Consider the following 13,432-nt stretch of genomic DNA (forward strand, 5'->3'; position numbering starts at 1 on the left):
GCGCCAGCCTCCATCACCTTCCACGACCTCTGAGCCGCGCTCTGGAGTGGAGAGAGGAGGAGGAGGAAATGGTTCCCTGCTTGAGGCTGCAAGAGCCAGAATCAGAGTAGGGGGATCTTCTAAGATGGCCCCCAATTTACAAACCAGCAAGCTGAGGCACAGAGATGGAAAGAAGCCCACCCAAGGTCGCTTGGAGTGGGGCTGTCATTGAAGCCCTAATCCAGAAACCTGGGCTGTGGTCAAAGCACAGAAATTCACATCACAGTATTCTGGGTTTGAGTCCCTGGCTCTGCTGTGTGGCCTTAGGCAAGGGGTCTGCCCTCTCTGATCCTCAGAGTCCTTTCTGAAACGGAGATCAAAGTTCCTCCCTCAAAGGGCTATGGTGAGGACTGGATGTAGTTTATGAAGAGTCCATGCGGTGTTGGCACAGAAAAGTACAGGTGGGCATGGTCAAGCACTGTCGTTAACCGGGTACCTCCTACGTGCCATCCTGTCCTTATCAGTGCTACCTCATTTAATCCTCACAACCCCATGTGTCAGGCACTATTGCTCTCCCCATTTTACAGGTGAAAACTGAGACTCGGAGAAGGGAGGCAAACTGCCAGACTTCCACAGCCGGGACATAGTTAAGCCAGCACTTGAACCCAGGTCAGTCTGACACAGCCGTGGAATATTTTATTTTTTCTTACTTTCTTTTTCTAAATAAAGTCGGGCGGGGGGGTCTCACTATGTTTCTGGTCTGGAACTCCCAGGCTCAAGCCATCCTCTCATCTCACCCTCCCAAAGTGCTGAGATTACAGACATGAGCCACTGTGCCCAGCTGGAATTTTTTTTTTTTTTTAAATGGAGTGTTGCTCTGTCACCCAGGCTAGAGTACAGTGGCACAATCTCGGCTCACTGCAACCTCTGCCTCCTGGGTTCAAGCAATTCTCCCACCTCAGCCTCCCAAGTAGCTGGGATTACAAGCACCTGCCACCACGCCCGACTTCTGTATTTTTAGTAAGATGGGGTTTTACCTTCTTGGCCAGGCTGGTCTTGAACTCCTGACCTTGTGATCCACCTGCCTCGGCCTCCCAACGGGCTGGGATTACAGGCATGAGCCACTGCACCCAGACTGGAGTATTTTCTTAAGAGCAAGGGCCCTGAGTGCCAAGCATGGCCCACCACATGTTCCCTTAGTGATCTGGGGCACACGACCAAACCTTTCTGTGCCTCAGTGCCCAGATCTGCAGAATGGGGATAAACACAATAATTGCTCTTACTTGACAGGTGCTTATCAAGAGCCGTCGTAAGCACTCTCTTAGGTACTAACTTATTCAGTCATTACAGCAACCCCATGAGGTATGTGTACTATTATTATCCCTTGTTTATAGTTGGAGAAGCTCAGACCCAGAGGTTAAGTAACTGGCTCATGTTCACTCCCAGCAAGGACTCAAACTCAGGAATCTGGGCTGCAAAGCTCACCTCCTCATCTGCTGAGCTGTGGTAACAGTACCCTCCTCGCAGGCACCCGTTAAGACAAACTGACATCATCATCCATGCAAAGCCCTTAAAACAGAGCCTGACACATAGGAAGTGCACAACAAATAATGGCCATTCTGATGATGATGCACCCTTTCATTCAAAAGGTATTTGCTATTGAGTGTGTACTCTGCATCAGCTTCTGTCCCAGAAACTGAGCTACGTCTATGAACAAGGCCACGTTTTTGCTCACATGAAGCTTCATCCTTGACAACACCATCAACATGATCATCAGTACCATGATCATCTTTACCACCACAGTCACCAGCATCATCATCATTACCATCATTGCCTCATCACCATGACCTTCCTTCATGGTCATCACCACCATGATCACCTTTAACCCCGTCAATGCCATTGTGATGACCACCACTACCACCATCACCGTCAATGTGACCATCGCCACCATGATCACCATTATCATCATCACCATCACCACCACCACCATCATTATGATCATTGCCTCTTCACCATGACCATCATTTCACCAACTTCATTACCATCACCACCACCACCACCACCACCATCATCACAGTCATTGCCTCATCACCATGACCATTCCCTCATGATCACCACCATCTTACCATTATCATGATCATCACCACAATGATCATCATCCTATCATGATCACCATCATCATCAGTCCTCACCATCGTCAACACCACCTTGCATGGCACCTGGGCTATTCACATACCAAGATCCAGCTTGTGATTCTCTCTCTCTAGGATTCCCCAAAAACACTATTCACGCCTTGTTTTTAATTAGACACTTTGGTTTTCTTTTTCTTTTTTTGTCAGGAGTGTCTTAAACCCCTCAAATCCTGGAAAGGGTCATACATCTCCCCTCAGAGGCCTCTCCTCTGCCTCTGGGGTAGTGGTGGTTGGTACAGGCATGACTGGGGGCCAGGTCACCTCTGCTAGTCTCTTCACAGCCTCACCCAGCTGCCCCAGACCCCGGGCAGCCTCTACCAGCTGGGTCAGCCCCAGAAGCAGGGCTTGGCGCTCCTGCCGGTCCTGTTCCACAACCTGGGTCAGCCTCTGCAGCTGACCACCCACGTCCCTCACGGCGGCCACCAGTTCCACCAGGGCAGGTGGCTCACAAGCCATGACCCTTACAGGTGGTGCTGGGGCCACACATGGACCATGGGGGACCGGGCTCTGACCAGGGGTTGGCCCTAGAGTGAGGTGGTCAAGAGGAGGTTGATCCAAGGGGTGGGCTATGGGGGAGAGGCGGGGATCAGGAGGCACAGTGAGATCAGAAGCTGAGTGTGGGGCATGGGTAGGTGGAGGGGTTAGGCTGGGGCTCTGGCTTCTGGATGGCTTGAAGTCCTCAGTGGACAGTGGGTCTATGCTTGTGGCTGTGGAGGACCTGGAAGAGCTGGACTCCAAGGCTGGAGAGGGCTCTAAGGTGGGCATTTGGGATGTGGAGGGGTGAGGGGCAGGTGCTGTGAAGGTCAACTCAGGGTGCAGACTGGGCTTGACTGTTGGTGCTGGAGTGGGAGAGGAGAGTTCTGTCCCCACGGAGGTTGGAACGGACTTAGTAGTGATGATAGGGGTTGAGGAGGGGTCAGGAGTGGTGGTGGGGTGAGGGGTCGTGGTGGGTTGAGGGGTTGTGGTGGGCTGCATGGTGGTGGTGGGTTGAGGGGTTGTGGTGGGCTGCATGGTGGTGGTGGGTTGAGGGGTTGTGGTGGGGTCAGGAGTCGTGGTGGAGTGAGTGGTGGTGGTGGGTTGAGGGGTTGTGGTGGGCAGCATGGTGGCAAAGGGTTGAGGGGTTGTTGTGGGGTCAGGAATCATGGTGGAGTGAATGATGGTGGTGGGTTGAGGGGTTGTGGTGGGATGAGTGGTGGTAGGGAAGTGAGGGGTCATGGTAGGGTGAGAGGTCAAGGTAGGGTGAGGGGTTGTGGTGGGATCAGGGGTAATAGTGGAGTGAGGGCTTGGAGAGGGGTCTGGGGATCTGGAATATTCTGAGACTGTACTGGGGTATGGAGTCGTGTCCAAGTCTGAAGTTGTGTCAGATTCTGGGGTCCGCTCTGAGGCAGGGGAAAGGCTGGTCACCTCCAACGGTGTAGAAGGGTCAGAGGTGAGCTCTTCGAGCAAGGTGGGTGGGGGCGTGGGTGACAGCTCCGGGGTCAGCGGTGGAACCACACTGGAGTCAGGGGTGGACAAAGCAAAGTCGGGGCTTGTCAAGTCAAAGTCGGGGTTCGTCCGGGAGGCCGGGTCTGAGGTGGGTGAAGTGTCCGCTGGGTCAGAGGTCGCCTCGGGCGTTAAGGCTGAGCGGGGAGTGAGCTCCAGACTGGAGTCAGAGGTCAGCGCTGGGCCTGGGCGTCCCGGAGAGGCGGAGGGGCCTGGGGACGGGGTCGAGGGCGCTGTCCTGATAGCAGTGGGCCGCGGCGGCCTGCGCTCGGGCCACGGTTTCCTCGGGAAACCTGGAGGAGAAGGAAAGACAGACGCACGGTCTGAGGTCAGCCGGCTCCGCCCACCCCGCGCCCCGCCCCGCCCCTCGAGGAGCCGACCAATGGAAAGGCGCAGAGCCTGGAGACGTCATGGGTCACCGGCAGATTTTACCCGGCCCTGGGGCCCCTCCTCTCCGCTTCCTCCGATGTCTCCAGGCGCCACCTGGTGTCGTCCTCTGCTGGAGGATGCTCGGGACGAGGGAATGTGGAGGGGTACGCGGGTTGCAGAAGAGGGTGCAGGAGGGTGAGGTGAGGGATGGATGCAGCGGGTGCTGGGACGCGGGAGGAAGCGGGAGTGCTCAGAAGCGTCAGCCTACGGGAGGATTCGGAGACAGCGGGGGACTGGGGTATGTCGGGAGCAGGGGGAGGCAGGGTGACCCAAGAGGGCTCCGAAGGGTAATTTTAGTAATCAAGATAAATATCTTTATGGAATTTTTTATTGTTTAAGTCTGGCTGTATCGCCCAGGCTGGAGTGCGGTGGCAAATACCTCACTGTAATCTTGAATTCCTGAACTGCGTTTTTATGCAATATTTTTAAAGAATAAAAATGAATGCAAAAGATCTACAGTTAACCAGAGTTAACATTTTAACCAAAGACAGGATCCAACAGGGCCAGGATTAGGGTGAGCCCAGTGAGGTGGATAGGATCCTGTCTTCAGTTCATCATGGTTTTTTTTTTTCATTAATTTTCATTTTTAAAAATACTGTATTACGGTATTATGTATCTCAATTTTGGTATTTTTGCCACCCCTTCAGGTTTTGGGCCGGAGTAGCAGAAGGAGCCTCACCCTCTTCTGGGACTGGCTTCTAAGTGAGTGCCAGTTGTATCCCCATTTTACAGATGGAGGAAATTAGAGCAAGAGGCTACATGATTTGCCCAAGGTCACACAGACACAGTTTGCAAGTTGCAGGGATAAGACCTGAACCCAAGTTGCTTGCACATAGAGTCTAGGCAGTTAAATACCACATCCTCAGTGAGGGAATGTGCTGTGATCCACAGTGCCAATACAGTAGCCACTGGCCACATGTGGCTACTGAGCCCTTGAAATGCGGCCAGTGTGAATGAGGAACTGAATGTTTCATTTTCAAAGTGTTGATTCATTTAAGTTTAAACAGTCACCTGTGTTTATAGCTACCATATTGAACCACACAGATCTACAGATTTCCACTCATTCCTGCAGGGTCTTTCAGGGGATCCCTTCCCCACATTGTCCTTTGTTTGCAGGATTGGAGAAGTGGTTAAATAAAGGGCTTGTGCTCAAAGCAGGCTGTCCCAGTTTAGACCGCAGCTTCATGGCTTCCTAGCTGGGTGACTGTGGTGAATTACTTCACTGATCAAATCTCAGTTTCTTCCCCACCTATAGATTATAGATGACCAACGTATATCCCTTGCAGAGTAGTCAAAAGGACTCGGAGATCATGGTTGTGCAAAGTACTTAGCGTAATGTCTAGCATGGAATAAGCACTCTCATAATTATTGATGTTTTCAGTCATTGATATCTGTGCCTCAATTTCACTCATTTGAAAAACAGGCAAAATTATAGGTCTACATCATGGAGCTCAGGTAAATTTCTTCCTTCCTTCCTTTCTCTCTCTCTCTTTCACTCTCTCTCTTTCTTTCTTTGAGACAGTCTCATGTAGATCTCTCGATCTCTCGCTCTCCTTTTTTTTTTTTTTTTTTTTGGAGACAGAGTCTCCCTCTGTTGCCCAGGCTGGAGTGCAGTGTTGTGATCTCAGCTCACTGCAACCTCTGCCTCCAGGTTCAAGCAATTCTCCTGCCTCAGCCTCCTGAGTAGCTGGGATTACAGGTGCCTGCCACTACACCCAGCTAATTTTATTAGTAGTAGTAGCAGCAGCAGTCGTAGTTTAATAGTAATAGTAGCAGTAGAGACAGGGTTTCACTATGTTGGCCAGGCTGGTCTCAAACTCCTGACTTGAAGTGATCTGCCTGCCTTTGCCCCCCAAAATGCTGGGATTACAGGCCTGAGCCATCATGCCTGACCAAGCTCATGTAGACATTATGAGGATTAAAGGATACATATTTATATTGCTTAGAACAGTGCCTAACATGGTGTATTTTATTTAATAAATGTTACATGTTTTTTTAAATTATCTCAAGACTCTCCACTTATGTAGATATTATAGGGGCTTGGATACCTAGAATGGTAATGGTTCTTAATTTTTCAGACCCAAGGTGCAGATAACTACATTCATCGTACCCCTCAGTACCCTGTAACCAGCAGTCCCTGCAGCGTTCCCTCTTGTTTGACTTTAATTTCAATCCTCTTTATCCCCAGTCTCTATCCTCAGCACCCTCTTCTATAGGCCCCTCCACAGCTGTATTTGACACTTGGACTTAAACATGCATGTGTCCTTATAAAACACAGCACATTTCTTTTGTTTTTGTTTTTTTTAGACAGGGTCTTGTTAGGTCACCAGAGCTGGACTCAAACTCCTGGGCTCAAAGGATCCTCCCACCTTAGCCTCCTGAGTAGCTGGGATTACAGACACATGCCACCATGTCTGGCTCACATATAGCGTGTTTTATAACTGTTTATATGTATTTTTGTGTTTATGCTTTTAACTTTTGCAGATGGCATTCGGCTGGCAATATTGTTCTGTTTCTTTTTCCTTCAGTATTATGTTGTTAATATTGCTGTGTATACGTCTACTCATGGTGTTAGCTGCTGCACAGAATTCCATTGTGTGGAATTCCTTTTTTTTTTTTTTTTTTTAAGACAGGGTCTGGCTCTGTCACCCAGGCTGGAGTGCAGGGGTGCAGTTGCAACTCACTGCAACCTCCGCCTCCTGGGCTCAAGCAATCCTCCCACCTTAGCCTCCCCAGTAGCTAGCACTACAGGTGTGCACCACTACACCCAGCTAATTTTTGCATTTTTTGGTAGAGACGGGGTTTCACCACAGTGCCCAGGCTGGTCTCAAACTCCTGGGATCAAGTGATCTGCCCACCTTGGCTTCCCAAAGTGCTGGGATTACAGGTGTGAGCCACAGCGCCCAGCCTCTCTTCCCAGTCTACGGCTCCTACAGTGCACTCTGGGGGCCTGTCTGCCCAGTGGAAGAGGCTTCTGCTGGTGCTGTAGGGGGCACCTTGGGCCATGATACCCACCTTTCTAATTCTCTTCCATGCTTGTTTGAATGTATATTCCCTGGTTCCTGATGAGTGTGAGTGTTTCTAAACATACTCAGCCATTTGGGTCTCCCTTTCTGTGAATCGCCTGTTTGTATCTTTTCCTCTTTCTCATCGAGGGCCTCCTATCATTTTCCTATTTGTCACAGTCACTTATGCCATGTAGGCTGGGGTTTCTCAGCCTCAGGGATATTGTCATTTAGGGCTGGGTGGTTCGTTGTTATGGGGGATGTGTCCTGTGCACTGTGAGATGTTTAACTCCATCCCTGGCCTCTACCAGTTAGGTGCCAATGGGCGGCCTCTCTGCTTCTTGCCATGACAATCCAAAATTATATTCAGATATTGCCAAATGCCCCCTGGGGGCAAAATTGGCCCTAGTTGGTGACTACTGGTCTAGATAATAACCCCTTGGTTCTGTTTTTATTTTTGTTTGAGATAAGGTCTCACTCTGGCACCCAGGCTGGAATGCAGCGGCACTCCATAGCCTTGACCTCTCAGGCTTAAGGGATTTTCCTGCCTCAGCCTCCCAAGCAGCTGGGGCCACAGGTGTGTACCGCCACACCCAGCTAATGTTCAGGTCATGAGGGGGTTTACCATGTTGCCCAGGCTGGTCTCAAACTCCCAAGCTTGAGCAATCCTCCCAACTTGGCCTCCCAAAGTGCTGTGATTACAGGCAGGAGCCACCATGCCCAGCCGAGTACCCCTTGTTTTAGGATATATCTCTGCTGAGTCCTTCTGGAGTAAGAGTTGGAGCTCCACTGGGGAGTCTGGAATCTGTCTCTTTACCGCACGACACATGCCACCCCAGTCCCCTCACTCCAGCCACAGGCCTCACCTGTGTCTCCACGAACCCTCGGAGTTGGAGGACTGCCTGGACTCCTGGTGATGCCAGCTCCAACGGTGGGTCCTAGTTTGCCTAAAGTAGGGGTCCCCTCAGCCAGGCCCCTTCCTGAAGCTGTGTCCCACATCCAAGGAAGCTTGTAACCATCTTTGCCACCTAGAGGGATATGGGGAAGAGGCTTGAGTCTTCACCTTCCCTTCGAAAGTGACTCCCCTTCTCTCCCCTCCTGGGCCCAGTCCCAGTCCAGGCATCAACCCGTCTCAACTGTGCCGTCACTTCGGCCCCTCCCTGACCTTGTGGAGACCTTCTTGGTTCAGCTCAGGTGCTCTTGGCTACCAGTAACAGAAACTGTCACTAAACAAGCACGTAAAATAAGGGCATTTGGGCCGGGCGCCATGGCTCAAGCCTGTAATCCTAGCACTTTGAGAGGCTGAGGCAGGCAGATCACTTGAGGTGAGGAGTTCAAGACCAGCCTGGCCAACATGCAGAAACCCTGTCTCTACTAAAAATATAAAAAAATTAACTGGGCAGGTGCCTATAATCCCAGCTACTCAGGAGAATGGAACTGTATTGTGAGACAGGGACTTTACAAAGGTAAGGTAAAAAGAGGCCATTTGAGTAGGCCCTAATCCAGTCTGCCTTATTTATTTATTTGTTTGTTTGTTTAGAGACAGAGTCTCTCGCTCTGCTGCCCAGGCTGGAGTGCAGTGGCGTGACCTCGGCTCACTGCAACCTCCACCGCCCGAGTTCAAGCAATTCTCCTGCCTCAGCCTCCACAAGTGCTGGGATTACAGGTATGAGCCACCATGCCTGTCCCTCCTGTTTTAAACTGCAACCCGCAGCCTGCCCTGCCCCTCTCCCTGCTTTGTTCCTTAACACTACCTCCCAGTAGTTAGTACACGCTCTGTCACACAGTAGGCATTTGACACATGAACTGATGTCTGTGTCTCCAAACGCTGTCATCCAGGAAGACTGAAGAAATGCTGCTTTGGAAAAATCCAAACTCCACAAGCCTCCTGTCTTACCTCCTCTGTCTCTCTAGACTTACACTGCCATCTCTCATCTGTTCGTTCATTCATTTAACAAATAATGTAAAAATTACCTACTGAGATTCAAGCATTGTCCTAGACACTAGGGATTCCAGACAAATCCATAATAGACAAGATATTGGATCTGTCTGGTATTCCTAGTGTCTAGAACAAAGATGCACATGCCCCAATCAGAAACTGTGAATATGTTACTTTACATGGCGAGAGGGACCTTGTGGATGTAATTAAGGGTCTAGACCTTGAAATGGGAAAATTATCCTGGATTAACCAAGTGGCCCCAATCTAAGTCCTTAAAATCAGAGAACTGGCTGGACACCATGGCTCACGCCTGTAATCTCGGCATTTTGGGTGACCGAGGTGGGTGGATTACCTGAGGTCAGGAGTTCGAGACCAGCCTGGCCAACATGGTGAAACCCCATCACTACAGAAATTAGCCAGTTGTGGTGGGTGCCTGTAATATCAGCTACTCAGGAGGCTGAGGCATGTGAATCACTTGAACCTGGGTGGTGGAGGCTGCGGTGAGCCAAGATTGCACCACTGCACTCCAGCCTGGGTGACAGAGTGAGACTGTCTCAAAAATAAATAAATAAATAAATAAATAAATAAATAAATAAATTCAGAGAACCTTTCAAGCCACAGTGAGAGAGAAAGATACCAAGGCAGAGGAAAGATTAGAGAGATGCCGTGTTGCTGGCTTTGATGATGGGGGGATGGAGCCACAAGCCAAGGAATGCAGGTGACCTCTAGAAGCTGGAAAAGGCAGGGGAATGGATCTCCCCTAGAGCCTTCCAAAGGGAACTACCCTGCTGACACCTTGATCTTAGCCCACTAATCGAGTCTGACTTCTGACTTACAGAACTGCACGATGATAAGTCTGCATTGTTTTAAACCACTAAATTTGTGGTGATGTGTTACGGCAGCAATGGAAACAGATGCAGATCTTTCATAAAGCTTAAAGTCTAGCAAAGATTGACAACACCAGTGAAAATTTCTGACAATGCAAATTTTCCTCACCCTTTGCTTCTCTGAGAATTCCTTTTCTCCTTGTGTCTGCTGGTGAAATAATACCATCCCCTCTGTGGGATGTCCTTGATTTCTCTACCACAAATAATAGCTCCTTCCCTGGAATCCTGCAGCTGTTGTTCATTTTCAGCAAATAACTCTAACAAGCATTATTTTGCGGTTTTAAACGATTTCACACACATTTTGCTCATTGAATTGGGGCCTGAGGTCACCCAACTAGTTCTAATCCGGGTTGGAACCATGATTGGAACCATGATTGGAACCTGGTAGGAGAGTCAGACTCCAGACTCGTGCTTCTGTTTCAGCATACACGGTTCCCAATCCAAGGAGCAAAACGTGTGAAATCACTTAAAACAGATTATAATCGTGGCTCCTAAGTTAAACTTCTCTGAGCTTCACTTTTTTCCCCATCTGAATCATGGATGTAGCAACAGTTCCTCTGGCCCACAATTGGAGGCACGCAGGGCCAGCAGAGTAGGCGAGCTCTTCTTCCCTCGTTCCAACAACCCTGGAGGCCCACTGTTTTTTCCAGAGAAAGAAACGGGTGGCCGGGCACGGTGGCTCATGCCTGTAATCCTAGGACTTTGGGAGGCCGAGGTGGGTGTATTACGAAGTCAGGAGTTCAAGACCAGACTGGCCAATACGGTGAAACCCCATCTCTACTAAAAATACAAAAATTAGCCGGGCCTGGTGGCAGGACCCTGTAATCCCAGCTACTCAGGCTGAGGCAGGAGAGTTACTTGAACCCGGAAGGCAGAGGTTGAAGTGAGCTGAGATCACACTACTGCCCTCTAGCCTGGACGACAGAGCGAGACTCCGTCTCAATAAATGAATGAATGAATGAATAAATGAAGAAAAGAAAGGAACAGGGACTCAAAAAGACGAAGTCACTTTTCCAAGGTCACGTTGCTCCTGAAGCTAAGAATGCATGCCTGCGGTGTCTCCCTCCCCACCCCGCACGCACCTCCGAGTCTGCCCATTTTTTTTTTCACTCCAATAGAACCTGAGTCTTCCTATTAATAAGGCTGCACACTTGGCTGTCTTTTCTTTTCCCCGGCGTAGTTTGTAATTCTGCGTGTATTTCTGCTCATTGGCTGCCGCCCTGCCCTACGGGAGAGGTCCGGAGGCTGGACTAGCGGTCTCCGCCGCCGCCGTGCCCGGCACATGCCCGCCTCCACCACGAGGGGGCGCTATGGGCTAGGGAGGCGCCGCAACCCCGGCAGCCCGTGAACGACGAGCATCCCCTCTGGGAGCTCCCGTTTCCGCCTGTGGAAACGGAATGATAGCTCCGATTCACAACTTGAGCCCACCACCACCAAGTCACGGCCCCCCAGCGCCGGCTCCCGCCCTCCCTTTCCCCACATCATGGGAGCTGATTACCCTGCGCCCAGCTAACATTACCGCAGGCAATGAGCCAGTGGCCAATCAGGAATCGCAGAGCTAATGTGACGTCACGAGGTGCTAGGCACACGAACGCCGGCCCCATCCCTCCAATCCCGGGCCACCGCGCGTGCGCATGCGTGCTGAGCGCCAGAAAAAAAGGCGGGAAAGGGCGCGTGCGGCGAGACTCGCGGCGGGAGCGGGAGGGTTGCGCCTCTCAGGAGATTACGGGCGCAAGGCGCCGGGTGCGGGGCGGCAGAGGCAGAAAGCCGGGCAGACCCAGACGGAAAGCAGGACGGGAGAGTGGAGTGCAGGGAGAAGACGGAGAAACAGCGACTAAGATGGGCACAGAGGGAGGCAGAAACGCTGCCCCTCAGACGGAGTGAAACCGCCCGTGAAGGAGCGGCAAGGGCGGCGGGGACGGACAGCAGAGCCCGCGGGAGGCGGAAGCCAAGGAGCCCTTCCCTCAGCGGGGAGAATGGGGGAGAGGGAAGGGGGCCCGAGGGAGACAGAAGTGGGGGAGCCCTTCCCTCAGACCAGAGAGAATGGGGGAGAGAGAAGGGCCCGAGGGAGACAGAAGTGGGGGAGCCCTTCCCTCAGCGGGGAGAATGGGGGAGAGAGAAGTGGGGGAGCCCTTCCCTCAGACCCAGGAGAATGGGGGAGAGAGAAGGGAGCCCGAGGGAGACAGAAGTGGGGGAGCCCTTCCCTCAGACCGGGGAGAATGGGGGAGAGAGAAGGGAGCCTGAGGGAGACAGAAGTGGGGGAGCCCTTCCCTCAGCGGGGAGAATGGGGGAGAGAGAAGTGGGGGAGCCCTTCCCTCAGACCCAGGAGAATGGGGGAGAGAGAAGGGAGCCCGAGGGAGACAGAAGTGGGGGAGCCCTTCCCTCAGACCGGGGAGAATGGGGGAGAGAGAAGGGAGCCTGAGGGAGACAGAAGTGGGGGAGCCCTTCCCTCAGACCGGGGAGAATGGGGGAGAGAGAAGGGAGCCTGAGGGAGACAGAAGTGGGGGAGCCCTTCCCTCAGCGGGGAGAATGGGGGAGAGAGAAGTGGGGGAGCCCTTCCCTCAGACCCAGGAGAATGGGGGAGAGAGAAGGGAGCCCGAGGGAGACAGAAGTGGGGGAGCCCTTCCCTCAGACCGGGGAGAATGGGGGAGAGAGAAGGGAGCCTGAGGGAGACAGAAGTGGGGGAGCCCTTCCCTCAGACCGGGGAGAATGGGGGAGAGAGAAGGGAGCCTGAGGGAGACAGAAGTGGGGGAGCCCTTCCCTCAGACCGGGGAGAATGGGGGAGAGAGAAGGGAGCCCGAGGGAGTCAGAAGTGGGGGAGCCCTTCCCTCAGCGGGGAGAATGGGGGAGAGAGAAGGGAGCCTGAGGGAGTCAGAAGTGGGGGAGCCCTTCCCTCAGCGGGGAGAATGGGGGAGAGAGAAGGGAGCCCGAGGGAGTCAGAAGTGGGGGAGCCCTTCCCTCAGCGGGGAGAATGGGGGAGAGGGAAGGGAGCCTGAGGGAGTCAGAAGTGGGGGAGCCCTTCCCTCAGCGGGGAGAATGGGGGAGAGAGAAGGGAGCCCGAGGGAGGCTGAGGGGGAATGGGGGGAGATGGAGACAGAAAACAATGCCAGGAGACCAAGGAAAAGAAACTGCAGGCCTGGGCCTGAGGAGGGGCACACATGCAGTGAGAAATGGAGATGATGGGAGTGTGAGGTGATCACAGAACACACTGGGAAAAATGGAGCGAGAAACAGGTAGTGAAGTGAGAACTGGAAGGGCAAGAGAAGAGGAAAGATACAGAAACACGTTGGGCCTGGTGGCTCCTGTCTGCAATTCCAGCACTTTGCGAGGCCTCCTCGAGGATGGCTTGAGCCCGGGAGTTTGAGAGCAGCCTGGGCAACATAGCGAGCCCGTCTGTACAAAAAAAATAAAAATGAGGGGGGCATGGTGGTGCACATCTATAGTCCCAGCTTCTCTGGAAGCTGAGGCAGGATGATCGCTTGAGCTTGGGCAGTCAAGGCTGCAGTGAGCTGAGATCAC

General features: G+C 52.3%; 1 protein-coding gene across 3 annotated transcripts in view; it reads right to left on the bottom strand.

Annotated features, from left to right (window-relative positions):
- Positions 1-1,690: 1,690 nt before the first annotated feature.
- Positions 1,691-13,432, bottom strand: part of SSC5D (scavenger receptor cysteine rich family member with 5 domains) — a 29,087-nt gene continuing 17,345 nt past the window's right edge. Inside the window, exons 13-14 of one of the 3 annotated variants that reach the window (XM_003944687.4) lie at positions 7,954-8,115; positions 1,691-3,946 (exon numbers count right to left, since the gene is read on the bottom strand). In XM_003944687.4, coding sequence (XP_003944736.3) covers positions 2,352-3,946; positions 7,954-8,115 — 1,757 coding nt within the window. In that variant the 3' untranslated portion in view covers positions 1,691-2,351. Of the gene's footprint in view, positions 3,947-7,953; positions 8,116-12,964; positions 13,307-13,432 lie in introns of those variants that run through there. The other 2 variants (XM_074385900.1, XM_074385901.1) reach the window with 2 other exon arrangements.

This window comes from Saimiri boliviensis, chromosome 14, assembly GCF_048565385.1.
Source record: "Saimiri boliviensis isolate mSaiBol1 chromosome 14, mSaiBol1.pri, whole genome shotgun sequence".
Lineage (NCBI taxonomy): Eukaryota > Metazoa > Chordata > Mammalia > Primates > Cebidae > Saimiri > Saimiri boliviensis.